Here is a 26,793-nt window from a genome sequence, read left to right as displayed (position 1 = left end):
ACCTGCGTGTCTGTATTGCAATCTCGGTAGACGGCAGACGGTCGGGCAATTATGGGATGTTAGGTACGCTTGACCTGGCAGATTAGGTGCTCCTCAATGTGCTAGGTGCTTTTTCTTCGCTCGTGTGAATCCCGCAAATGAGTACCGAGTTGCTTCAGCACCATAGACGCTCCAGGAAGCTACACAGGATATGTAGGTCAAATGAGGAATTCTTCGTGCATTGTCTCATGGAAGTCCACCGAGTCCCGCCGCTTGTTGAATTCGGGATGGAAGTGTATCCTGGGTCTGTTATCCTCATCCGCCCCAACAGTTTCATGCACTGACAAACTTCCGTTCTCCTGAACGGCTTCCGCATGGGAGTAGACATCTGATATGTCCTCATCGGGGCAGGGGACCCAAGAATCATCAACCTCGCCCGCATCGCTTGAGTTGGGAGACTCGGTCGAAAACTTGGTAGTTGACATTGCCCGTCGCATGATCTCCACCTCCGTAGCAACTAGGTACCTGTAACCAGCTTCCTCACGTTTGTAAGCGACCTCCCGCCCACGCCACCTATTAACAACTGGCAGCATTTTTCTGCTTATCTCCCTATTATTGTCCATAATAATGGCTAGTGTTTTCATCCTCTCCCGCAAAGGCAACTCTGATTCCTCGCTAGAAAGGAGATCTAGCTCGGCGTCGAAAGGAGGCTTGAATCCATTTTCAATGCACCACTGTCGTACATCACGTCTCTTTTCGAAAGAAGCCTCGTCTGGGTGTAGGAACGAATCACTTCCTGTCAAAAATTCTTGAGAATCCAAAATATGATCCGGGATGTCCCAATGCCGGTGCCTCCGAAGAAGCTTTTCCACCGCTGCATGGTTTCGTCTCCTGGCAAAGTGTATGGCACGGATATATTGCACTCTACCCTTCCCCTCAGTCTCTGTCCCTTCATTGAGAAGGAATTGGATCATATCAAGTCGCCCAGCCTCTGCCGCTGCCTCGAGACATGTTCTGCCCTGCACAACTGCTCTGGGCGCATCAATCTGGGCTCCCTTCCCAATGAGATATCGAGCAAGTGTGATCTTCCCTTGCCCGGCCGCAATTTGGAGGGCAGTTCCCCCAAATTTGTGATTAGCGGGTGCTGTGACGTCTGCACCTTTCCCAACGAGGTAATAAGCCATCTCATCACAGGCTCTGTGGGCGTGGATAGCTAATTGAAGAGCGGTTTTGGGACCGTTGAAACATCCACTATACGGTCGAGCAGTATCGTAGTAGAGGTTCCTAACCTTTTCTTTATGGCCTGTAAGCAATTGAAGAGTCTCGAGACAGCCGTTTGTCAAGATATATCCCACAATTTGGGGACATCTTTCCCATAAGCCTGATCCGAGGCCGTTTTTTATCGCTGTTTCCAATAGCCTTTGCATGGTGGGAGTAGGCTCATTCCAGTCTATTGTTGCTAGAAGTGTTGGTAAGTCCGGTTTGTACCCTTTGGAAATAAGTTGATGGATGGCCTTGGGGTCACAGCCTTTCACGGCCATGAATAGGGGACAAGTTTTCCTTGGACTGCACATTGGGTCTTCAAGGTGCCACCACATCCCACCCCCCAAGCGTTCTCTTACGAGGGTGGCGTTCCTACAGGCCATGTAGCAGAAGCAGTTCGGAAAAGTACACGGCTTTTCCCCATGGATTAATCGAATATCCCACAAATCTGGCCCTGGAACCAAAGCAGGTGCGTGTGGCTGTGGTCTTTCAAGCAGCGCGCGAAGCAGGTCGTTCTTCTGAAAATATGCAGCCAGTGCGATAGCTGCATTTTCTAGGACAGGAGTAAGATCTTCATCTTGGGCTGCATCACGCCTTCTGATCAGCTCATCAAGTAGAGCATCTGGGCTTGATTCATTCGCACTTAGACCTGTGCACAACCTCGCAAGCAAAGCACCAGAGTCATATGCCTGCGGAAAATGATCCAGAGCGAAACCTGCAACGCCTGCATGAGGATTTTGCATGGCTGCCTCGAGAACAGAGCAGCCGTCTTGCGGTGCATGTTCCACCACGTCCTGGGTACACTGTATGCGTTCCAAGGTGCTGAGAAGACTCTCTAGCTGGTATGTGCCAAAAACATCATGCCACCAGTTTGAAGGAAGGGGAACGCCTTCACCAATCAGAATTTCGGCGATATCTGGAAATCCTGATTTAACTGCAACTTGTAGTGCTTTCGTCGATTCCGAGGTGCATGAATTGCTTGTGGTTTTCAGCATCCTCAGTAAACGACGCACCACCTGTGCACTTCCGCCCCCGGCTGCAAGTGATAGGTTTTCAGGCTTTGCGTCAATATTGAATCCTGCAGCAAGAAGCGCCTCACACACCGGCCCATTCCTAGTCTGCAGAGCCGCTTGGAAGGGTGTTATGCCACTTAGAGGGGCATCCAAATGTTCCACAGTGGCTGATTTGGACAGTATTTCCTCCACTAGACAGCGATGTCCAAAATCAATTGCAAGATGTAGCTCCAAGCACCCAGAGTGAACACCTTTTTGTAGTAATAGCTTGCTAACCTCTAGGTAATCGCACTCAGTGTCAGTGGTATCTGGTCGTGGCAACACCCCACTGACCTCTTGGTAGCCACGTTTGGTGGCAATGCTGAGGGCATTAATGACTTTACTGTTCATTGAGCAAATGAAGCCTGCCTTATGAGCGTGAGCAGTGCACCACCAACATCTTTCATATACTTCCCAAGGGCAATGGTGCATCGTGGAATGATCACATGACTGGTTTATATCAGCTCCAGACTTGATTAGAAGCTCCACGATTTGCCGCTGTCCCAAAAAGATCGCATGGTGGAGTGCTGCTGGATGACGGCCGGTTGCGGGCTCACTCTGTGAGAGACCAGAGTCAAGTGAATTTGAGTGAGTAAAGTTCGGATCGGCCCCCAGCTTGAGTAGACAGGAACATGCATCTGCAGAGCCCCCTAAAACTGCAGCGATTAAAGGTGACATCCCTCGACCATTCGTACGGTTCAAGTCCTGAGGGCCGCGGGTGAATTTCTTCAGGATACTAGAATATCCCAGAAATGCAGCGCTAAGTAAGACATCGATAGGCACAGATTCTTCTCCTATCTGTACGGACCAGTGGGATCCAAGAGAAGCAGTCATATGTTCCCAGGTTTCTAACGCAATATCCTCAAACTCCGGAGACCACTGCCTCCAAGTGTTTCTGGTAGTTGCTTGAGTAATCCGTTAATATATAACAAACATTTGGGGCTCAGAGTGATACTAACAAAATGGAGCAATACAGGCAGTATAGACTGTGTGAAAATCAAGGATCACAATCAATCTCAAGGAAGTAGCCTTTATCACAGAATCAACATATGTCCAATCTGGTAATGGTCTGAACACAGGTGAAATTCCCTTAGCACAGGTATCGGCACCGCATTCAATAGATTTGATCGCAAGTGAAGCGTTTCCAGCTTCAAGTGCTCCGAATAACAGGCACTCCAAGAAATCCTGGAGCAATGTGATCTTTGGTATAAGCAGCTCGACCAGTGCACTCGTGAATTGATCATTTTTGCACTTTACGAGCTCCTCCAAAAATATATTCCTCCAATGCGTGATCCCAAGTGTTTTATTCCACAAAGCCTGGCCAATAGTTGATTCAGTGTCTGCGGCGATAATAGTTTTTGCAACTCTAATGCTTCGCTTCTTGATTGAGACATTCAAGGCATGCATCATGTCGAAGGCAAGGACCTCTTTATTTTCTTTGACCAGTACTTCCACTAGTTTGAGGGAGTAGGTTTTACAAGCTGCGATGAAGAGCTTGTCGAGGATTGCCGCGATAGTAAGGTCCCTCGTAGCCACTCCGAAAAGGGCTCGGATGACTGACGGACTGCCGAGCCCTAGTCTTTCAGTCAAGCAAACAACATTTTCATAGTCGTTCGTTGTGATGAAGTTGTTGGATAGTTGGAAAAGTACCAATTTGAGCATCTCCATATCCAACTCACCCCGGGTTCTGATCAGAGACTTGGCTCTGGCCAAGTTTTCACCCTCCCGTGATTCTGGCATGAGGCTGCTGAAGCTTACGGAGAGCTTGTCAATGGCCGATGACCCGAACCCTAGCTGACTAGGACTGGATTGGAGCAGAAATTTCGAGTCGGATGATGCCATGCGAGGGCGCGAGCTTTCCCCAAACAGATTGTGATTGATAGAGTTAAGTAATGCGGTATTCCGACTGAAGCTGATCCACGGAAGTTCGTGGGGGGTCTCCTTCCATGGCTTCCACTCGTATATCTGATTGTGTTGCAAGGCAAGGAGCGTGGGTCGGGAGATAACCAGGTCTATTGATGGAGGCATTGAAGATATATTCACTATATCAACACTCGAACAGGAATCGGGTACGACAGGACCTAAAACAAGTCAAGGAATGAGCCATACTGAATACATCTAAATGAATAACTTAGGCCTTTTATGCTTACTGTGGGTATACCTGCCCCAACTCATGACTGGATGGTCGAGTCTGTACTCCAGCCGTTTCATTTTCTCTTCCGGTAGGTCTTGGCCTCCGAATGTGTACTCTTGTATGCTGGCTCCTACTTCTTCTCGCTTTCGCTTCCTGACAGCGACCACACATTTTTGTTCCGGACGTGAGAGGTTCTTGCGCAGCCTCCAGGTAGCGAATCGATCCTTCAATTCGTAGAGACTAATCGGGATGTTAGTGCTGTTGAGAACGAGCAAGAAAGCAACTTACGCGACATTGAAGCCATGTTCAGGCTTCTGTAGCTCCTCGATGATACAGGGAGCTGTCTTTTTCTCACTGATATACCAGCGGCTGATCAACTCTCTGTAATCATCCCAGTTCTTTGCGCTCATCTTTCGAAGAACGACTGCGGAATGCGCCTCAGACATCTTGATAAGGAGTTCGTTCAATAGATGGAAAACAACTCTAATAGGTAAGAAGAACACTGTGTTGTTACTGCGAATTTGATATTCCTGGGATTGAAGTAGATATCGATGCCAGACAATCTGAAGAATGAAGAGAAGTGGCAATGAGAGGAACAGGGGTGGTAAGAGGGGAAATATGCAGCAGAGCGAGCCTCGCGACTGCTTCTCTGTAAATCTGCGTCTGATGGAGGTGCCCGGTATTGGGACAGCTCACGAATCAACGTGGAGCTCGCTCAACAGCGAAAACCTTTTGATTCGAGCAGAATGATGGTCGCAATGCATGATAGAAGGGCTGGATTGGTGAAAGCAATTGATATTCAAGTGGCTGGCGCCAGTCACCTTGGCCTCCCTCGCCCTATCTAATTATCCAGATTACACTATGGTATGTTGTGTATCCGTTCAGACCACATCATCTAGCAGGCAGGGCGTTGGGTTATGTGAGGCCTTGGCCAGGCTTTGTGCGCCATGAAAGGACTCGGGAGCCGAAACGCCCAATGCCACTGCTATCTGGCTGTGCTTGCTCGATAGACCGATTTCTCATTGGCGTTTTGCAAAAGAAGTGGAACGACTACATATGCATGGCGCTCCGAAAGACTTCTGATTGGGATTCAAGGAGGTCGCTCACCAAGGAATCTGCAGGCTCTTGGGGGTCGCGTCATATAGTGCTGAGGCTGTGTACCACAGCCTGATCTCCGACCTGGTCTCCTTGCAATTGGGTTATTTCAAAAGTAGTGGAGGCTTTCCCTGGGGGCGTCTTACAGGCTTGAAGTTTGGATGCCGGGTAAGGAGATTCGAGGACTATTTTCATTGGATTTCACAAAAGAAGTGGAGAATTGCTCCGTCTGCCAACGGCTACTCCCATCCCAACTGACTGCCGCGTGACGATTGCATGTCTCTCCGGTTCTCATACTCGAGTTCAAGAATCCTTTTTGGACCTCGTCAATGCTTAACACCCTATTGGACAGTTCAAAAAGAAGTGGAGACAATAAGCAGCTGAGGCTGATCCACGATGAGTCTCGATGGGCTACACTCCTCATGAGATGTACATGCGTATCAGTTCAAGATCACAGGAAATACCATATAGTATTGTGGAAACTGTATATAGATTCAAGATAGATCACCAGCTATTAGATTTTAGAGAGCTAGTCCTCAGTCACTATCCGTTGCGCACTTACATGACGATATAAATCTTTGACATTGGCGACCATCATCCTCACTTACATACCACAACAGACCCACTTCGAACCCATGGAGCTTCCAGCGCAAGCTATCTTGGGAATTGCAGCCATCGTGCTGGCCCTGCCACCTGCGATGTACCATATTTTCATGGCCTTTCGTCCAACAGCTCAGGCAAGTGCCCCCTACCAATACAGCCATAGCCTATGTCATGGCCAGGGGTGGTCTGATAGTGTGGTTCGAGGAACTAACATTATCGATCAACAGCAAAAACAGAGCCATGATGTCGAAAGTGCGAGAGAAGATCAAGAAAATGGATACCCCCTAAGACGCCTCCGTCGCCAGTCAACGACTTGGTAACCTACCAACTGCATAGAATTCCTCTCATCCCTTATCTACAACCCTCAGAGGCCTCGAACGAGGTGGTTCAGGACAACCACAGCACCAATAGACAACACCCAGGCTTGATAGCAATTCAGAGGTGACCTTAGATAGGAGTATCAGCTCGGGCTGCGCCTGCCAGACAGTATGGTGTTGGAAATGCTAGTTCGCTGCATTCATTCAGAGGTGTTGAATAGGGAAGAGATACAAGCTCCAGGCGCATTGATTCAGGCAATGAAGAAGTTTATGTAGGGAGGAAGCTTGAGTAAGGGGGGCATCTGTTGGAGAAAGGGGGAGGGCGTATGAGTTAATCCTCAATTATTAGGGAACCAGGCCGTTCCTGCCCTCGAATTTTGAACAGCAATCAATAAAACATGTTATCATCATGGGCACTTACTACTTGAACACATTCACTAGGGCTGGGGTGGCAAGCTGGTGGCCAGGGAGGACCGTGTCATCAAGAACCAGTCGCACTTTTTCGACATCTACAATGACCGCTCGGCGGCCATTGAGAAACTGTCAAATCTGACCAGAGACAACGATGCGAGCACCACTTTATACCTTCAAAACCGCCCTGCATATACCCTTCAGTAGTATGTATCCTTGCCTGTCTCACCGAGTTTTCTCATCTCGCCCTCCCCTTCGCCATCCAGGACGAGCTGCACATGGTCGCGCTCGTCGGCCCGCGCCCGCACAATCTTCTTCCAGACGCTGTCCGACTTGACGCCCCCGCCCGCGTCGGCCAAGTCCCCGCCGGGTGCGGGCGTCTTGAGCGCGCGAATCATCAGATCCTGCAAGTCGGACCATGCCGCGACGCTCAGGACGCGGACGGGGTGTCCGTTCGGCCCCGGGGTCCGCACCCTGAAGAGCGCGAGGACGTGGCCGATCGCCATTGTCATCGCCATCACGTACACGAGCACGGTACCGAGGTAGATGCACATGATGGTCTGGGCGAACCACGGCGTGTCGCGCTGCTGGCCCGTCTCATAGCCGTAGCGCTGCACTTCTATCACAATGGGGAGGAGCTCCCGGTCAAACTGCTGGTTGCACAAATCCAGGCTGATGTTGAAGGGCGTCTTTCCCGTTCATTTGGGCATGTGTCGTATTGACAACTGTGATGTTGTTCACATCCAAGTCAGCGTGTTCCTGGTAAACCAGATCGGTGTAGAGCAGACTTTCGGCGGTCTTGCTTATTTTGATCAGGGTCTGTCTGTTGAGCGAAGTCCTTGCCAGTCCCTCGGTTAGGTACACCCCGAACACGTTGGCTACAAACTTGTCTATATTCGTACTGGCACTCCATGGTACTGACTTCACGACCTTCAGAGTTTTATTGAAACCAACTGAGTCCATTTCCGTTTCGATGAAGTTATGGGTTAACTGAGCAATTACCGAGACGTTGGAGCCGTTTTCAAGAGTTATTCTAGGATTGAGCAAGTCCAGCCAAGTGATAATCGATCTCACAGCCCCTCTAAATCCTGGCGATGCTACACGACCGAGGGCGTTTCTCGTGCTTTCATTCGAGCTTAATGTAGATTCCAAGACGTCGCCACAGTTAGGTTAAATGAAAAGTTGGCCGGTTCCCAGTTTTCTATCATGTTACAAAAGTAGAGAATCAGCATCTGCTTGTCAAATTACAGGACTATGGTTTGCCACGATAGATGAGACCTGGCATAATAGTGGTTTGAAGGGGTATACATATATTATATATGTGAACGAGCGTAAAGTAGACTACTATGATAGTGTGTGAATATGCCCTGGGGAACGACCACTTCGCTGGGAAATTGGTTGACTGAGGCATCTATTCATCGACTTTCGCGTAGTTGTATATTTAAAAAGGCCCAGACAATATAATCACCCTCCCCTCTCAAAACAGCAGCCCATATGACAGGAGAACTAAGTGAGCGTACAACCAGCCCGCGCTGATCAGCTGTATTGACCCCATGAGTATGTGCTTGACTCATGCTATTCAGCGAGAACTGGCCTTGTGGTTCTAGAAGTCTATTGCTACTACTGCATCGAATGAGTATGTTTTCACTGGATGAAGGATTGAAATACTTACCATTTGATGTTTCAGCAGCGCCGTGGCGTCTCTTATTCAACCGCGCTGATCTTCCAGGCCTCATCGGCAGCGTCGCGCTTCTCTACCGCGCTAATCTTCCAGGCCTCATCGGCAGCGTCGCGCTGCTCTACCGCGCTAATCTTCCAGGCCTCATCGGCAGCGTCGCGCTGCTCTACCGCGCTAATCTTCCAGGCCTCATCGGCAGCGTCGCGCTGCTCTACCGCGCTGATCTTCCAGGCCTCATCGGCAGCGTCGCGCTGCTCTACCGCGCTGATCTTCCAGGCCTCATCGGCAGCGTCGCGCTTCTCTACCGCGCTGATCTTCCAGGCCTCATCGGCAGCATCACGCTGCTGTACAGTTGGAAGTGCAGCGGCTCCGATGGCCATGAGGGCAACGAGGTAGGTGATTGACTGGGTCTGCATTTTGAACTATGTGCTGGAGAGAATGATAAAAGGGGTTGGAGAAACGGAATAGACGGGGCAATGTTTTGATATGTTGAAATCTGAGGAAACTCGGACTGTTTTCAGGAGAATATGAGAGAAACTGGTGAGCTATACCACCAACAAGACTGCCGATTGGGACATTATTTATATTCCACGGGCTGAGTTGACAAGATTAGAATACTATGATGCAAGTTACTCCTCTAATCTCGTTTACTGGTCCTCACGCCATCTCTTCTCGCCTGCCTCTATCACCTGTATCTCTCACCGCGGCTCCCTCGCTCTTGCACCTGTCTCCCTTCATCCCTTTACCCTTTTCTCGCCCCTTTCATCTGTCTCTCCCGTTGCCCCCCTCCTCGCGTTCCCGCCAGTTCATCTGCATTCTTGACCAAGTATCTTCATCTTGTGTGTATGAACAGGCGGAGAACCCGGCCTATTCGTCACATAACCTCCATGTCTCCTGTATGCCCGCTATCAGCCAAGACCAAAGATCATTAATTTTCGACACAACCGCGGACGCCGATGAAAAAGGTTGGATCGACTATGAATCTTGGCAGAGCCAAATGCGAGCCTTTTGCCAAACGATCGGCCTTAAGGCATGCGAATCCACTCATGTGATGTTGTTGACCTGCAAGAAAGGAAGGTGTTGATGCGTGTTGGTATCAAAGTGGTAACATGCCCCGCGAACGTGGGTCTGATATCGGTTTTCTATATTCACGAAGTCTGCTGCGACTCTCTTGGCGAATCCTTCATGACGAAACGTGCGTGATGTTTCTATAGTACGAGAAAGGAAGGTGACAATATATGTTGGTGTTGTGTTGGGCAGCATGCATATGCAATTAAGCAACTTAGTGCTCTACCAAAATCTGAGATATTACCATAGGGGCTCACTGGGGAGACTTTCCCACAGACTAACTCGTATCATCTGCTTCTGGACACTGGGTACCTTCCCTCCAACTTCCAGTGCCTTGTTCCTATCTCTTCGTTCTCATACTTACACACGGAAACCCTCTTAGAGCTCCGAAATAGTTGTCAGACGAACAGAAACAATCATGTCCTCAACGTCAGAAGTAGCCACAGAACCAAAAGCGGTTACAGAAAGTAGGATTCTGTCTTTCAATTTAACCAACTTATACATATGAAAGAAAAGGCTGACTCAACATAGTTCCTCTTTTGGACCCAACCCCAGACCGAGAGGCAAATCCCGTTCGGAAAGAGATGTTTACGAGAAGGAATGAATTGTTCAGCATAGCACTTCAATCCTTGCTCTATATCTCATCTGTATGGGGATTCATATCTTTCATCTACTTTGCCTTGGGGCTTGAGAACAAAGGAGCGCGATTCGGACTATCTTCACCACCATCGCCATCCTTAACATGCCATGCCCCTTCGCTCTTGATTGATAGTCAATTCCAGCCCGATCCATACCACCCCGAAACACTTGAGTCCGGTCTCAATCTATGCGACTGTGGGCGATCCATAGCCGAGGCCAAAACCAAGGACTGCGTCTACGACGCACTAGCCACCGCCTGGCTTCCGCCTCACTGTCGGGATGACGAGCTCACCAAGAAGTTCGAGGCTGCGGGAGACTGGAAATACTTTGCCGACAAGGAGGGCACCGTTCTGCTCACTATAGAGCAGGTGGCGGCGCTCGGGGACCATGACGGGGTGTTCTGGACGTCGCGCTTCTGGCACGTCGCCCACTGCGTTTTCTACTGGCAGAAATACCGCCGCATCCGCATGACGGGGCTGGTCATGGAGGAGCGTTATGATGAGCTTCACCACAGCGTCCACTGCTCGGGGCTTATTCTCAACTCTGTACCTGATCACGCCGAACTCATTCCAGTGCCCGTCACATTGAACTCAAGTCTGATCGCTGGAAACGACTCATTGCGGAAAGCCGTGAAGTTGGTGTCAAATAGCACCAAGGAGAATTAGGATATAAGAAATTGAATCTATGTTCATCAACAAACCTTAACCATGGTAGTGATGGTGTTCAGTACGTGATTCATGGCATCAATTCACGAGGGCCTTGTTGAAATCAGGGCTCCAGAAGAAGACAATAGCCCCAGAACACCCATTTTCCGTTTACCGTGATTGATTTCTCTCTTCCATATACCGGCTCCATGATGTATACACCCTGAACATCGAATCATTTCGAGCCAGCCTCATACTATCGTTGAGCAAGTCGGAAGAGTTTAGGGCAGTATATTGATTGCTAGGTATCAGGATTGGAGCAAGTCGTTATTAGTTGAGATAGGGTTCTTAATTGGCACAATATAACAATTTCAATGCGCGGGATACCGAAAAATATCATAATCAACAGTTGTGTATTGAGCTGGTTACTATCGACGACACACTCGCTGATTCCCCACCAATCACTCTGTAGTCACGTAGAATTTAGCTCCTTGCGCTATTACTAGATGACATGCTTTATTCTGTTCAAAGCCTGTAGAAACACAAATGGGCTTCTACCGGCAGTATATAGCTCAATGTCCGGAACCACCACCAGACAACAGCTGCAAGCCGTTCTTCCCCACCGGAATAGCTCCAAGATTGTGGTGGGTAGCCTCTGCGGACTGGTTGTAAGGTGATCCTGGGTCAGGTTAGTCGTGGGAGAGTCTAAAGTATGTCAAGGTGAGTTATGTACATACCAAATTCCGGGTGCATGAGCAGACCAGGAGTGTAAGGGTCGAATGCGTGGGTTGCCATCCAATCCTCGATCGACGTCCAGTCTACACACTGGTGCTTGCCCCAGTCAAGGGCAGTGGGCGAAGCATGACTTTCCAACATGCTGTCAGCCAAGTGTAGGTGCGAGTTGTGAGGTGTGTACTTACTTGGCCTGCCAGTGGACGGGAATCAGTGTGGTGTCCGCGTTGCAAGTCAGATACTCTCTCAGCCAATCAAGGCAATGTTCTGTACGTAAAATTACAGTTAGTCGCAGATATCATCTCGCACGGTCTGCGGGATGTGAAAAGGCACATACCTGTGTGGCGCAACAAGGTGAATCTCTCGTCTTCGTCCAGGTCCGGGTAGTAATGGTCCGGGTACAGGTAGTGATGGAGCCTCTGGACGCAGTGAAGGCCATGGTAAACGGCCACAGTGGTGTAGTAGCCACTGCCGTCAGTAAGACTGATGATTGTATCATCTCCAGCGAACTGGCCAAGCTCTTCTGCACTGACACGAACACTGTCATCTATGTCAAAGTTGTAAGATTAGTACACGACATGCGAGGATTCAAGAGAGGTAGAGACGGGGCAAACGGGGAAAGGGGAGCACCAACTATCCTTGAGCCTTTCCCATGCTGCTTCAAGCGCTGGTCTCGGGGGGCCATTGAAATTCAAGGTGGGCTTCTTGTGGTTCAAGCTTCCGTCATGCAGATAGACGGATTGGCGGTTGAATTCACGCTGCTCATACCGAATCTGAGGGCCAAATGGAGCTATTTCTCACTGTTAGCTTTCCAATAGCGGGCTAATTGAAGATCAAATGACTTACTTTCAGAGTGTTGCATGTCTCTTACTCCAGTCGTGCTATAGAGTATGATAACAAAGAATGATATGTTGAACAATAAGAGGATGACATGTACGGTGATGGACCGAGAGTGCTGTCTGAGCCATGAGGCCTGGGCGAACCTCTTGTTTTGGTACTTGGAGTCCATGAAGAGCTCAGCTTCATCGCTGTGCTCGGAAGAGGAGTCATCCTCAGGCTTGTTGTATCCCATAGTGTTAGGTCGGTGAAGGGGCCAGTACTTGGTCAAGTCGAACCGATGGAAGCGATTAAGCATGATACAGTTTCAAGAGAAGGTACTGAGGCTTGAGATGAGAGAAGCAAGATAAGGACTGCTGACTCGGAGAAGAACGACTGTTTCAATCAAGGGGAATAGGAACTATCACGTCGACGATGAAACTCCCTCATATGAATCCCTAACAACAGGGCCTATGCTTATGACGGGTGTATGCAGTCTCCAGAGATGCACATATCGAGGCTCATTTAATAGGCATTCTGTATAGGTCTATAGGACGCAGATAATGCGTGATGCAGACCTATAGATTAGTTGCGCCGCGGCGGAATCCCTATTGGACGAAGATGCAGATCTCGGCCGTGATGACAGCTCTCCCCTATCTAGATGCGATAAGCGTCAGGAGGGAACTTTTCTGGTTTGGGACTGGTTATGCGGGAGAGCGGCGGGCTTGCGACCAAGCATTTATCGCCGTCGGCCGCCGAGTCTTGACGCATCTCCTCTGATCTCTTCCGTCTGGCCGAGTCCCAATATTTTCTTCAAGACAAGTTGCAGCCTGCTGTTGCCCTATCCAATACGAGCTATCCAGTCATCCTTCTGGTTGAGACATTCTGCGCCGCTTGGCTACCGGCGGCAGCTCTTCCCCGGCGGGGCTTGCCTGCGGATCTTACCCTGAGCATCTCCTCTTGAGTACCCTGTGATAGCGGATCCCGCGGGGAGACCCAGACGGCGCGAAAGAAGCTAAATTAGAACCCGTTACGGAGGCGGCCAGATCCTCCGGCTCGTATGGGGAAGCCTGCAGCCTGCTCGTACGGGCTGCGCTCTTGTCTGGCTTTGCGCACGTATACGTCGGGGTAAACGCAGCCCTGTCAGACACGTCACAGTTCTGGGATGCAGATGGGGATGAATTTCCATTGCAGAAAGCTGAAGCCGAGGTCTCACAAGTGGATAGAAGCAGGCTCAGGCTTGGAGTAGCTGGCCTCGAGACGCCGAGGCATCTCTGCTGAATACACAACACAGCTTCGAGAAAGGGCAAACATTGTAGCTTCCTAGACTCACCACGCTTTGTACGAGACGAAGAGACGACAAGACCAAAATGACCTCTTTCTCACCGCAAGAATTGGCGACCTTCCTCGTCTACGATTTTGACCACGAACACAACATCGCCGCCATTCAACACCGTCAACAGGTCACTAAAGCCTGGGGCATTCCTCCGGGGTCATCAATTTTGGAGATTGGCTGCGGCCAGGGCGACTTTACCGTTGTTTTGGCCGACGCCGTAGGAGCAGCAGGCCGTGTGGTTGCTGTTGACCCTGCACCACCGGATTGGGGTTCGTCTGCTGTAGACTGTTTCGCTTTTCTAGCCTCTTGGTGTTTTCAACTACTGATGCGTGTTGGATACTGACTACCATTTCTGTAAACTAGGCACCCCAGACTACAAGACGGCCCATGCCCACGTACTCGCCTCGCCCATCGGTCCTCGTGTCACTTTCGTTCAAGAGGACCCTGTCTCCTACCTCTCAGGAGATGGCATAGGGCAGCCCTTTGACTTCATCATATTTGGCTACTGTATCTGGTTCTTCGCTCATCCGGAGCTCCTTGGCAAGATGCTCGAGAAGGCTCATCGACACGCCAAAGCTGTCCTTATCGTCGAGTACAGTCTGTCGGCTTCGATCCCAGCCCAGGTGCCCCACCTCTTGACTGCCCTCACCGACAATGCTCTTGAGAGCTTTCGCGGCGAGGAGTCGGACAGAAACATACGCTGTGCGCTAAGCCCTGCTCAGATTGCAGCCTCAGCTGCCCAAGCCGGCTGGGCGTTGCTTAAGGAGGAAACCATCACCCCCGGGGAGAAGCAGGTTGAAGGAAGACGCGAAGTGCGCATGGTAGTCCAGCCTCGCTTGTTTCGCAGAGACTTGGACGACGTCGTTAGCCGTGTGGATACCAAAGTCGGCACTATGCTGCACGCTATGGTGAAGGCGGTCGAAGCCAGTACAAAGCTGTTAGAGGGGGGTGTTGACGCTGTGAGAAATATGGATGTGTGGGTAGCACGATTTGAGAAACCGTCTAAATAGATATCTATTGGCTACAGCATCGCATGAAATGGATCGTTCCCAAGGAGAGCTTCTAATCTAGTTGTATAGAAATGTTTGCTGAGTCAAGACATATGATCTTGAACGCCATCCTCATTTTGGCTTGCGCTCTGGCTAGGAGTAGCCAAAGACACGAAGAGAGAAGCCATAGCAAAGCACCCTGCAGAAATAAGAAATGCGATCCCGTACCAGAACTCTCCCGCTCTTAAACCCCAAGCAAACGCGCTGGCCAGAAGAGGACCAGCGGCAAGTGCGCCCGTCATAGTCAGAACCGTTACAAGCGTAAACACGGCGCCTAGGTGTTCCCGTTCTACCATACTCGCGACGAGGCTTCTTGCTGGAACACCAAAGCAGCTCCCTATGGAGAAAATAAACTGACCCGCCACTAGGAAGATCCAAGATTTGGACATAAAAATAAGAACCATTCCTAGAGTCATCAGCATGCCACAGGCTTGGGTAAGACGCTTATCTCTGAGGCCCTCTTCCAGTTGTCTGTGTCGCACTAAATAGACGGATGCCCACGGGAGTAGGATCAATAGGATGAACAGAGTGGCAGCAGCCCTTAAGGAGAGGAGGAAAGATGCCTAAAAGGTATATTAGCCAGGGTGACGGATGTAGGACATCAGGATAATTTGCGGACGCACTTGGCCGTAGGACCATCCAAACTGCTTAGACGTGTATTGTAGCAGAAGTGTGCCGTCCGATTGTTGGCCGAAGTAGAACAAGAACAGGCAAATAAGGACGGGCAGTGTTCTCGAGTGGCTCTTCATCCATTGAACCACTTTGCGTACCATCTGCTCACGGAGGGTGTCGTCTCTGTTCTCTTCATTCTCACTCTGCACCGTAACAGCTGCAGCCTGGAGTGCTGCCTTGGACGAAGGAAGTGTTTCCGAGACTAGGAAACCTGCGACGGACAAAGCAATAAGCTCAAGCAGGCTGGTGCAGAGCATGGGAATCCAAGGATCGATAGATGATAAGACTGCTCCGAGTGGCATGAAGGTAAGTTGGGTGACCAAAGGAATTGCGACGATGAATGAGAATACGGTGGTTCTTTTCTCGGCAGGACAAACGTCGGCAACCTGTGCGTACACAAGGGACGCAACACCCGGACTACCAGCACCAATAATCTGCCAAATACCAGAAAGCCAGACCAAATACAACGGGAAGGTAGCGTTAAACCAGTCTGTCGGTCCAGTCAGTCAGCATATATCAGATACACATATTGTGAAATGCCGCGCCAACTCACAAATGAGCCGAACCCAAACATCATTCATCAGCACACCAAAAACCGCGAGAACGAGGATTCTTTTGCGGCCGACCTTGTCAGCCAAGGTGCCAAACGGGACAGCCACCAAACATGCTATGTACGGGCAGGAACACACATTAGCACAATGACAAAAGCATGGCCTGCGACAATGGATTTCGGCTCACCGGGCAGTGTCTCAAAGACATCCCTCCAACCGAGGATGTAAGCCACCTCGCTCTGAACGGGCTCGATTTTGCATTCTCTCGGGAGCCAATTTGCAGCTCCGTGATATTTGCGACAGACAATATCCTCCAGGACGGCAGTCTGTGGTCCCAAGCTCAAGTCGTTGGAAGCATTCAAAAGAAAATAAACAGCCAGGGACGGGAGCAGGGTGAGCCAGATGCTTCTGGCAGTAGTGTTGGCGACATTGACGGCCGATTCGGCTACACCATCCTGTTCTTGGTGGCGTGTTGGGGCATCGAGAAGCCTGGTCGTTTCGTCCATGGTGATAATGCTGACTGCTCTTCTTGAATGTTGGAGAATCAATCAATTGACAGAGTCGATCTGAAGGGGGAGGGCGGAACTCAGGCAGCAGCGCTCCCAGCGGATCGGAGTTCGGGATAGGTGTGATTCCTATTATGTATGTACCAGCAACCAACAACCCCGATCGCTTACAGGGGCTGTAGCAGAACACATAAGTAGCCAGGGGTGGTCGCATCGCCAGCACCTTGCCCCACCCTCCCACAAGTCGCCGCTACATTGTCATTACTCCTTCGATAACCAACTCTAGGAGGGGATGTCGAGCAACGCGAGATGCCCTCGGGGCATAGACAATCAATTCGCTCCTCGCGTGGATCCGTCTTGCCGGAATTTCGACTTCACCCTACTCTGGGAAGATGCATTCTTCACTCTCCTGCCAGCGTCTGTGTTATTGGTGGCACTGCCGTTCCGATTATCGACACTCTGGAAGACGCCGGTTATCCTCAACTTCCGTCCTCTGTTGATCTGCAAATTGGTATGTTTTGGGGACTAGATGTTCACCTTGCCAGTAGTTTTGTTCGTGCTAACTCCATACCGCGCTGGAAGCTTCTATATTTCGCATTGCTCTGCTCTCTACTGCTGTTTTCGGTTTTTAGACATGGCGTCTTGGATCTTCACACCAGCCTTTCCATCCCCTCTGCCGTGGTTACCATGGTCGCTGTCTTCTTGGCTGCAGTTTCATCTTTCCTGGAAGACACACGGTCAATCCGGCCTTCAGATCTCCTAGTCCTTTATTTCTCTGCCACAACTGTCTTGTACATTCCAGCTCTGCGCACACTCTGGTTGATGTCTGATAACGATGAGAAGCCAAGAATACTTTGGACACTCATCTTGTTGCTTACCATACTTGTCACCTTGACTGAGTCATCTCGCAAGGCATCATCGTTGGCCCATCTCGATGCCAAAACAAGCAAGGAGCAAGTCTCAGGCATCTGGGGCCGAAGTCTCTGGACGTGGGTCATCCCTCTACTCAGAATATGTTACAACAAAATAATATGTCTCGATAATGTTCCCAGGGTCGACACTGATCTTCGGGAAGAGTCGACGTGGAACAATCTGGATAAGGCATGGCGCAGCGTTCGAGGGCATCGTCATGGTCTACTCCGAGCTGCCTTTTCCGCTAATCGATGGAGCTTTCTTTCTGCAGTTCCTCCACGTCTGGCTTTGTCAGCATTCACCTTCTGCCAGCCCTTCTTCATCGGGACATCGGTATCGTACTTGAACAACCAACAACCAAGTGGAGGATTGGCCGACTCATATCGCGCTGGCCTTATAGGCGCTTGCGTTTTGATCTATCTTGGTATTTCTGTAAGTAGCCCACGACTTGTTCACATCGCTACTACAGAAACTAAACGATGATAGCTGTCTCGCTCGCTTTACTGGCGCCAGACGTACCGCATGGTTGCCCGAGTTCGGCCTAGCCTGATCTCTATAATTTACCGGCAGACTACTCGCCTGCGGGACAGTGACATGAAAGATTCCGCAGCCTTGACTTTGATGGGAACCGATGTGGAAAGAATCGTGCAAGCATTGAGGACGATCCATGAAGTATGGGCCTCTGTGATCGAGGTCAGCCTGGCAGTTTGGCTGTTGGCACGTCAGCTATCGTGGGCCTCTGCTGTACCGCTAGTCATATCTCTAGGTAAATTGACGATCCTCAAATGGCACCGACGTATCCATACGCTAACGAGTGTCGTGAATGTCAGTTTGTGTGGTTTGGACGAGCCGGATCGCTGCTTCTTTCGGATCTGCACAAAGAGCCTGGGTTGAACGTGTACAAAAGAGAGTTGCTGTCACAACCATCATGCTAGGCGGTATGAAGGTCATAAAAATGCTTGGTCTCACTGGAGTTATTGAGACTCTTATCCGCAAAGCACGCGAGATCGAGTTAGATACATCCAAAGAATTCCGTAAACTGCTCGTTTGGCAGGTTCTTCTAGGTATGTGTTCGCCCCTTGCTTATTGCTCGTTTAAGCGGAAGCGTTGGCTGATCTTTTCGGGCAGGCAATGTGCCAGAGGTTGTCGCTCCATTCGCTACGTTTGCCTTCTACGCGATAATCGCTGCAACAAGCAAGGACGAAACTCTACTCGGGGAGAAGGCATTCACATCCATATCATTGATATCTCTCATGACTCACCCGGTGGTTCGTTTCTGCGATGCGTTACCCCAATGTGTCCAGGCAGCTGCGTGTTTCACTCGCATTGAAGAATTCTGCCAAAAAGATGCACTATTGCAGACACCACCCACTCCTCCTGAGGTGCGTGAGGAATCCGTCATGCTCAAGACTCTCGGGGCCCTCACTGCACCACCGATGGAGGCAATTATTCGCCTTGAGGATGCCGATATCTCATGGTCACCAGAAGCTCTTAAGCCCGCCCTAAGAGGCTTGTCATTGACGATTCGCCGGGAGTTTACAGCCATTATCGGACCGGTCGCATCCGGAAAGTCCACATTACTCTCTACAATATTCGGAGAAACAATATTGAATAAGGGATCCATAGTATCTCCTTTTCAGAAGATGGCGTATTGCAGTCAGACTCCCTGGATCTTGGACGATACGATACAGTCCAACATAGTTGGAGGCGCAGAATATGATGAAGCCTGGTATCAGTTTTCTCTCTCTAGTTGCGGCCTCGAAGAAGACATTCGCAGGATGCCCCGCGGAGACAAAACAAGAGCGGGAAGCGATGGATCGTGCTTGAGCGGGGGACAGCGTCAGCGAGTGGTAAGTGGCTTCGCAAACTAAACATTCCGTCACATCCTACAGCTCTTAGAGGCACTTAGTTGACGAGCCGCGTAGGCCCTCGCTCGTGCGGTGTATTCTAGGCTGCCTGTGGTCATTCTAGATGATGTGACGAGCGGGTTAGATGCTTCAATGGTCAACCTTATCTTGACCCAACTATTCAGCGGCGACGGACACTTCCGACGAGCTGGCATATCGGTTATCATAGCAACACACAGCAGTAAGTGACGCCGGAGAGGGCGGGGTCTATCGGGGGCTTTCTTTTCTAAAACTGACACATGCTGCTCAGAACGTCTACTCCAGCACATGGACACCGTTGTTGTCCTCAAAGATGGCGTACTTGTCCAGTGTGGCAGGCCCGACGAAGTGTATGCCGAAGACGCCGCCCTCGAGGAAAACGAAGATAAGGACGCTTCTGTGGCAAAGCAGGATAAAGGCGAGAACGGAGCTTACCAGGTTGACGGGGTAGTCGACTCTGAGGTGAGGGCTGCAAACGCAGACGCCTCAGTCCTCATCGACACCCCCCACCGAAGACCTGAACTTAGAAAGACAACAAGGGGACTGGTCGGTATATTCATATTACGGGCGCAGCGCTGGACTTTTCGCGGTACTTCGGTATCTACTCGCCTCGTTTGTTGCGGCAGCTTGTGCGAATGTTTCGTGTAAGTATTTGGTCTTGAGACTGATGCATTTGTACTGACGAGTTGTTAGATATATGGCTGGAAAGATGGACAGAGGCGAATCAAAAAGATCCGAATCAGCAGCTGGGTCTTTATGTCGGCGTATTCGCCGCCTTCGTCGTAGTTGGGAATTTGGCATTTGTAGCTGAGCTGTGGTAAGTCTGCATATCCGCCTCTGACCTTCGTTTAACACAACTTGTATTGATACCCAGCCTCTAGGTTTCTTTTCATCGATATCATTCGCGATACTGCTATGAAACTCCACGATGACCTCTTGAATGCTACTTTAGGGTATGTGACCAAGCTTTCGAGGGGATCGCACCACGATTACCGAGGTATATTGCTAATTTCGAACGGCGACATTGTAGCGCAACATTCAACTTCTTCCAAGAGACAGATACCGGCACCATTATAAACAGATTCAGTCAAGATATGGAACTTATCGACTTTGCCCTCCCGTTACAGGCCGCACAGTTTGTTACCGGTATCACCCCCACCTCCCCCTTCATCATTCCGTATGCTCTCCGCGCTGCATATTCAATCAAAGCTGATGAGTTTTCACCCCGCAGGAGCGTTTTCATGTCTTGTGCAACTCGTTATCATTTGCGTCCTTGGTAAATATCTTGCCGCGACTATTCCAGCTCTTATTGGTACAGTGTTTATCCTACAAAGATACTATCTCAGGACGTCGCGCCAAATCCGCCTCCTGGATATCGAAGCAAAAGCCCCTCTATTCAAACACTTTATTGAAACTGGTTCGGGTCTCACAACAATCCGAGCCTTTGGCTGGGACTCGTTCTTCCAGAGGAAGTTGACGAATGTTCTCGATATGTCCCAGGCACCATACTACATGCTATTCTGCATCCAGCAGTGGCTTGTACTGGTGCTGGACTTGGTAGTCGGTGCCCTGGCTGTTATCATTGTCCTGACCTCGCTGCTGTCCCGAAACATCATGAGCGCCGGGTCTCTCGGGGTTTCATTGTCCCTGATCCTGCAGTTCAATGCATTACTCTCGCAAAGTATACAGGCCTGGACTAAGCTAGAGACCTCGATAGGAGCCGTGATGCGGGTCCAAATATATGTGCGAGACACACCTTCGGAACCCACGCAAGGGACCGCATGTGCCGCGCCAGACTCCGAGCAGGATTGCCTAACGCAGGGAGCTATAGACTTCGAGGACGTCTTAACTTACTACGGGTAAAGAACACCAAAATCTGCCTTGCCTCTATGGCGAAGGATATTCGATCCGTGCTAATTCTGTATTTTACTCATCATGCAGGTCCAATGACACCCCAGCCCTTGCTGGTTTGAGCTTTAGCATCACCCCAGGACAAAAGGTCGCCATCGTCGGCGCCTCCGGCAGCGGAAAGACGTCTCTGATTATGGCACTGCTGAGAATGATAGAAGTCAGAAAAGGACGGATTCATGTTAATGGCAGGAACATCGCAACTCTTTCGCCAAGCGACGCACGCTCATGTATCAATGTTGTGCCTCAGGAGCCTTTCTTTCTACCCGGCACGATCAGATTCAACCTCGATCCCCATGGGCGGTGTTCTGCTGATGAGGTAGAGCAAGCAGTTCGCAAAGTATCGACTTCTTTGTGGGAACAGATTAATGACGGCAGCGGCCTCGACGCGGAGCTAATTCCGTCAGAGTGGTCCCAGGGTTCAAGGCAACTCCTCTGCCTATCCCGCGCCCTCTTAGTTCCTGGGAGAATCTTAGTCTTGGACGAGGCTACGAGTAGGTAAGAAAAAGTATCCCATTTGAGAAATACGGATGCAAATTATACCAACAGACTAACTAATTGCCATCTCAGTGTTGATGGGGAGACTGAGGCCGCTATGCACAAGGTCATTGAGACGGAATTCAAGGATCATACCGTCATCTCGGTCCTCCATCGCTTCGCATTCATCCATACATTTGACCGTGTGTTGCTCCTCCAGGCAGGCCGGATCATTGAGCACGACGCGCCAGAGTCCCTGCTTGCCCGGGATTCGGCATTTCGTGAGCTGTACTTGGCATATACGTCTCGGCAGTGAGTAGGCGAAGGCCCCATCGTGCTTCGTCCTTCTAGCACTCAGCAGCATGGAAGCCTAAGATTAGTCTACCTACGGCAGGCGTACATTTACGTGTGTTCAATCTTCAGCACATTAAGCATTACCGAGTATCTTACCAACATGTGCTTCTGTCACTCGATCCAGAGCCATTCATTGCCCTATGACTGTTTGTTTTTCTTTGCCCACGAAGAGACCGTCTTGTTCATATCCCAGGTGACGTATAGCATCACGAAGGATAGGATCGAACTCATCAACGTATCGATGAACCAGCTTTTCTTCGCAACGAGACTGCGGGATGCACGAATCGAAAGGTAGGATGGGTAGATCAATAGTTCTGAGGTGGTTCGGACCACAAGCTTGACAACTGGGAAACCTTTTACGGCCCGGAAGCTCTGTCAAAAGTGAGAAAATCGGATTGAGGAGACAGACTTAGGAGCTGACTGACCCCCGTCTGTTGCAAGGGATACTCAGTTGCTTGGTTCAGTCGGTCCCTTTGTTTACTATAATTGGTTACCGGTATGCCGGGAGGCTGTCACACGCATTTCATACAATACGAGCATACATGTTGATATGCATGTAGCTGAAAAGGAGAGTGATCAGTGTAACCTTGGGGAATTTCACATCCTGTACTCACCGCCAAACGTCATGGGAATATTCGGGTAAGTTGCATGACGTCTGGTTCGTAGAGTCCTGTCGGCATGAGTTGGGTTGTGTAGTAAGTCCCAACAGCCAAAACCCCTCTCGATCCCCATTCCACCCTGCATGTTCCTTTTTCGTGCCTCACATCTTGCTGCCCCCTCCTCCACCCCAGGATTGAACATGGAGGGTTATGGAATCGCCATGGCTGCGTTCTGGAATAGTGTACAGTCCTTCGCGAGTTTCATCGGTGGAATACGATGGGTGGTTGCGACATTGACCATTGTTCTCTGCGTATACATGTCGGTTCGATGGTGGAATCAGAAACAGGTGAGTACTCAGTCTAAATAAATGAATGATGCTTCAGTCTGGGCAAATATTGACAGGCTACCAATCGCTGTCAGGTCGAACGGAAAATCGCCGCGCAACACAATTGCAAGCCGGTTGAGCCATACGTGCCGTATAAATGGCCCCTTGCTCTAGATCTCGTCAAGCGCCAATATGATATTCTATTTGGCGACCATACCTTTGAACGTATGACGCCGTACTTTGACCTAGCAGAAACCTGCTGCATCCATCTCTTCGGCTTAACAGGCTACTTCACCACTGACCCCGATAACATCGAAACGATCCTCTCCACAAACTTTGAAGATTATGGCCTTGGAACACGGCGCCTAGCCGGCTTTCCTCTTCTTGGCGAGGGTATATTCTCACAGGATGGTCCGGCATGGAAACGCTCCCGAGAGCTTATCCGACGCCAGTTCGCCCGCGTCCAGAAGCAGACTCCTCAAGCTTTCACAAGCCATGTTGACTATCTAATTTCGGGTATCTCTGAAGCAGCTGTCAATGGAGTGGTGGATTTGAAACCACTTATGTTTGAGTACACCCTTGACACTACCACGATGCTCCTTTTTGGAGAGCCGCACAGCAGTATGGACAAGGCAGAACGAGAAGCAGTCAGGAGAATTTCGATTACGCTACATTCGGTTGTGGCATTCGCGTCCGCCTTGCTGAAGCTGCCATTCTCTACGACCCGCCGAGCTTTAGGAAAGCGTGTAGGGCTGTACATGCGTGGGCGTCCTTCTTTGCAAAGAAGGCCATCAAGCATTACGAAGACTTCGGCGAAGATGCAGCTTCGGAGAAGTACACCTTCATCGTTGATCTTTGGAAAGAAATAAAAGACTTCGAGCTCGTCCGCGACCAGCTCCTCCACGTTCTGGTAGCCGGAAGAGACTCGACGGCGAGTCTGCTCTCCTGGACGTTGTTCGTGCACGCGCCCCCGTCTCTTGTACCTGTTGCTAACCCAGCAGTAGCTTTCACCTTGTCCGCAACCGAGACGTCTTGGAACGGCTACAGGAGGAAGTCGCCTCAGTGCCTGTTGATATCGAGATCAACCGAGAACAAATACAGAGACTGCCATTTCTGAGGTGTTGTATCAATGAAAGTAAGATTACCACGGCAGACTAGACTAATATGTTCCGACGAACTCACGTACTCAAGCCTTGAGACTTTATCCAACACTGCCTATGAATATTCGTTTCGCCAACAAACCCACAGTTTTGCCACGAGGAGGAGGACCTGGTGGCAAATATCCGGTCCTCTTGGGTCAAGGCGCTGGAATTGTCTATTCTGTGTATCATCTTCACAGACGAGAAGATATCTATGGCCCAGACTCGAAAACCTATCGCCCACAACGATGGGAGAATGGCGATCTGGCCAAGAAAGCCCGCCCAGGATCTGGCTATGTGGACTTCAATGCTGGTCCTCGCATCTGCCTCGGAAGTACGTTGCTTTGCCTTTCGATCCTTTTCCTGAATCTATTCCCCGGCTAGCTAATGATACGCAGAGGACTTCGCTTTGATGGAGGTGAGCTACGCTATCATACGGATACTGCAAGCGTATCCCAAACTAAGGCTCGCCCAGGGCATTAAGAATGAGCCTGTGGGAACAGAACCCCAAGCATATACCATCAGCCTATCCCCTAGAAACGGGGTTCATGTCGCATTGGGATAATGCCGTAGTAGCCTAGAGCATTCCGCCAAGCCGCATGATGCAGTGCAATTGAATGGGTAAAAGCCACCTAGCCACAGCGAAGCCCCACCATCGGCGGCGCACTGCAGAGTACATTTAGCACAGTCAGAACAGTCAGCAATCAGGTACAGTCAGCCCGGTGCATCGAGACACGTAGCTTGCTGTTCGTGATTCCCATCTTCTAGCAAAGGCATAACTAGGTAGCCAGACCCACTGCCTACATCACAGCTGGCTTGACCTTTCCAACTCCGACAACCACCATCTCCTCCAACGGCGCATAGGAGAATCTTTTAGCGACGACTGGACGACTACTCTTCTTTTGCGTACTTTGCGCCTTTTGGCATCGCTTGTTTGGCATCGGGGAACCCCCGGCGCGCCACTCAAGATGGATCTGCTCCAGGTAAGACAACGACCGACAGCCTCGTCAATTGATCAATTGGAAGCATCTCGCGAGAAGCAAAGCTGACTGACCTTCTTTTGCTCCTAGCGCCTCTCGCAGACGCTCGACCGACCCATGTTCCCGTGGAAGAAACTCATCATCGGCTTCTCCGTCGGCCAGTACCTCTTCGAAGAGTTCCTGTCATGGCGCCAGTACCAAGTGTTGAAGAAGACAAAGGTGCCCAAGGTCCTGGAGGCCGAGGTGTCCCAAGAGGTCTACGATAAGTCTCAGGATTACGGTCGCGCCAAGGCCAAGTTTGGTTGGGTCCGCGGTCTCTACGGTCAGCTTCAGAACATTGCCTTCATCCACTTCGACGTCCTCCCCAAGCTCTGGGCCTGGACCGGAAAGCTCCTCCTCAATGTCGCCCCGGCTCGCTTCACCGGCGAGATCTCGCACTCTATCGTCTTCGTCCTGTCCTTCATCCTGATCCAGCAAGCCCTGTCGCTCCCGACATCCATCTACCACACGTTTGTCCTCGAGGAGAAGTTCGGCTTTAACAAGCAGACACCCAAGCTCTTCATCACGGATATGCTCAAGTCGAACATGTTGGCCTTCATCATTGCCCCGCCTGTCCTCGCCGGTTTCCTCAGCATTGTGCAGAGGACTGGAAACCAGTTCTTCTACTACCTCTGGTTGTTTGTTGCTGGTCTCCAGGTCTTCATGATCACCGTCTACCCCATCACCATCCTTCCTCTGTTCAACAAGCTCTCTCCTTTGGAGGACGGCAAGCTGAAGACCGACGTCGAATCCCTGGCCAAGAAGCTCAAGTTCCCCCTTCAGGAGCTATTCGTCATCGATGGTAGCAAGCGTAGCGCCCACAGCAATGCCTACTTCTTCGGTCTGCCCTGGAAGAAGCACATTGTCATCTACGATACCCTCATTGAGAAGAGCAAGTCTGAGGAGGTTACCGCTGTCTTGGCTCACGAACTTGGCCACTGGAGCCTGGGTCACACCACCAGGCTGTTTGGTATCTCCCAGATTCACGTCTTCTACATCTTCACCCTCTTCTCCGTCTTCATCAACAACGCCTCGCTTTACCACGACTTCGGTTTCATCAAGGAGCACCCCATTATCATTGGTTTCATCCTCTTCTCCGACGCTCTGGCCCCCATGGACACAGTCATCAAGCTGTTGATGAACATCATCAGCCGACGCTTCGAGTTCCAGGCGGACGAGTTCGCCCGCAAGCTTGGTTACCAGCAGGAGCTGGCCGCTTCGTTGATCAAGCTGCAGATCCAGAACCTCAGCACGATGGATGCCGACTGGATGTACGCTAGCTACCACTTCTCGCATCCCATTCTGTCTGAGAGGCTCAAGGCGCTTGACTGGACTCCCAGCGGCAAGATTACCGAGGAGAAGTCTGAGGAGACCACTGCTGAGAAGGCTTCGGGGGTGGAGTTGTGATCGAGCACTACCGTGTTCCCTTGAATAGCGGCGGCAAGATGCCGTATTTGGGCTGAGCAGTCTCCGCTTGTACTATATGAAATGCCGTTTCGCGTTTCCCCCTTTCTTACCATGGGCAATCAAGATAGCCGGATTGGTAGTTGTATCCCGGTGCCTCCTACCTTCAATTGGTCGTGGCATAGGAACCCGCAATAGTAGCAGGGGGCAGGGCGGCAGACCCA

General features: G+C 50.5%; 9 protein-coding genes across 9 annotated transcripts; 5 read left to right on the top strand and 4 right to left on the bottom strand.

Annotated features, from left to right (window-relative positions):
* Positions 1-197: 197 nt before the first annotated feature.
* PG998_006851 (uncharacterized protein) lies at positions 198-4,874 on the bottom strand (the record flags this gene model as incomplete). The annotated part of the gene is made up of 6 exons (XM_066873667.1): positions 198-1,438; positions 1,652-2,446; positions 2,990-3,199; positions 3,254-4,306; positions 4,445-4,668; positions 4,717-4,874. The coding sequence occupies 6 exons, from the start codon at positions 4,872-4,874 to the stop codon at positions 198-200; spliced, it is 3,681 nt and encodes a 1,226-aa protein (XP_066729612.1).
* Positions 4,875-7,054: 2,180 nt separating this feature from the next.
* PG998_006850 (uncharacterized protein) lies at positions 7,055-7,817 on the bottom strand (the record flags this gene model as incomplete). Its single annotated transcript, XM_066873666.1, has 2 exons — positions 7,055-7,543; positions 7,578-7,817. 2 exons carry the CDS (start codon positions 7,815-7,817, stop codon positions 7,055-7,057), a joined length of 729 nt encoding a protein of 242 aa, XP_066729611.1.
* A 669-nt stretch (positions 7,818-8,486) lies between these two features.
* Positions 8,487-8,936, top strand: PG998_006849 (uncharacterized protein; the record flags this gene model as incomplete). The annotated part of the gene is made up of 2 exons (XM_066873665.1): positions 8,487-8,490; positions 8,545-8,936. 2 exons carry the CDS (start codon positions 8,487-8,489, stop codon positions 8,934-8,936), a joined length of 396 nt encoding a protein of 131 aa, XP_066729610.1.
* Positions 8,937-10,184: 1,248 nt separating this feature from the next.
* PG998_006848 (uncharacterized protein) lies at positions 10,185-10,904 on the top strand (the record flags this gene model as incomplete). Its single annotated transcript, XM_066873664.1, has 1 exon — positions 10,185-10,904. One exon carries the CDS (start codon positions 10,185-10,187, stop codon positions 10,902-10,904), a length of 720 nt encoding a protein of 239 aa, XP_066729609.1.
* Positions 10,905-11,455: 551 nt separating this feature from the next.
* On the bottom strand, positions 11,456-12,687 carry PG998_006847 (uncharacterized protein; the record flags this gene model as incomplete). Its single annotated transcript, XM_066873663.1, has 6 exons — positions 11,456-11,562; positions 11,621-11,748; positions 11,804-11,882; positions 11,953-12,162; positions 12,250-12,405; positions 12,462-12,687. 6 exons carry the CDS (start codon positions 12,685-12,687, stop codon positions 11,456-11,458), a joined length of 906 nt encoding a protein of 301 aa, XP_066729608.1.
* A 1,114-nt stretch (positions 12,688-13,801) lies between these two features.
* On the top strand, positions 13,802-14,777 carry PG998_006846 (SAM-dependent methyltransferase-like protein; the record flags this gene model as incomplete). Its single annotated transcript, XM_066873662.1, has 2 exons — positions 13,802-14,036; positions 14,131-14,777. 2 exons carry the CDS (start codon positions 13,802-13,804, stop codon positions 14,775-14,777), a joined length of 882 nt encoding a protein of 293 aa, XP_066729607.1.
* An 83-nt stretch (positions 14,778-14,860) lies between these two features.
* On the bottom strand, positions 14,861-16,545 carry PG998_006845 (MFS general substrate transporter; the record flags this gene model as incomplete). Its single annotated transcript, XM_066873661.1, has 4 exons — positions 14,861-15,379; positions 15,440-15,978; positions 16,042-16,155; positions 16,227-16,545. 4 exons carry the CDS (start codon positions 16,543-16,545, stop codon positions 14,861-14,863), a joined length of 1,491 nt encoding a protein of 496 aa, XP_066729606.1.
* Positions 16,546-16,854: 309 nt separating this feature from the next.
* PG998_006844 (multidrug resistance-associated protein) lies at positions 16,855-22,038 on the top strand (the record flags this gene model as incomplete). The annotated part of the gene is made up of 12 exons (XM_066873660.1): positions 16,855-17,889; positions 17,944-18,223; positions 18,288-18,521; positions 18,586-19,307; positions 19,383-19,545; positions 19,615-19,893; positions 20,037-20,160; positions 20,225-20,296; positions 20,425-20,520; positions 20,690-21,202; positions 21,285-21,749; positions 21,822-22,038. Coding segments are annotated over 12 exons (4,200 nt in total), but the record flags the coding sequence as incomplete, so codon positions are not given.
* Positions 22,039-25,114: 3,076 nt separating this feature from the next.
* On the top strand, positions 25,115-26,572 carry PG998_006843 (uncharacterized protein; the record flags this gene model as incomplete). Its single annotated transcript, XM_066873659.1, has 2 exons — positions 25,115-25,129; positions 25,217-26,572. 2 exons carry the CDS (start codon positions 25,115-25,117, stop codon positions 26,570-26,572), a joined length of 1,371 nt encoding a protein of 456 aa, XP_066729604.1.
* Positions 26,573-26,793: the final 221 nt, after the last annotated feature.

This window comes from Apiospora kogelbergensis (genome assembly GCF_038363985.1).
Source record: "Apiospora kogelbergensis strain CBS 113332 chromosome Unknown utg000005l_segment0_segment0, whole genome shotgun sequence".
NCBI lineage: Eukaryota > Fungi > Ascomycota > Sordariomycetes > Amphisphaeriales > Apiosporaceae > Apiospora > Apiospora kogelbergensis.
This window is presented reverse-complemented; position numbering and strand designations above follow the sequence as displayed.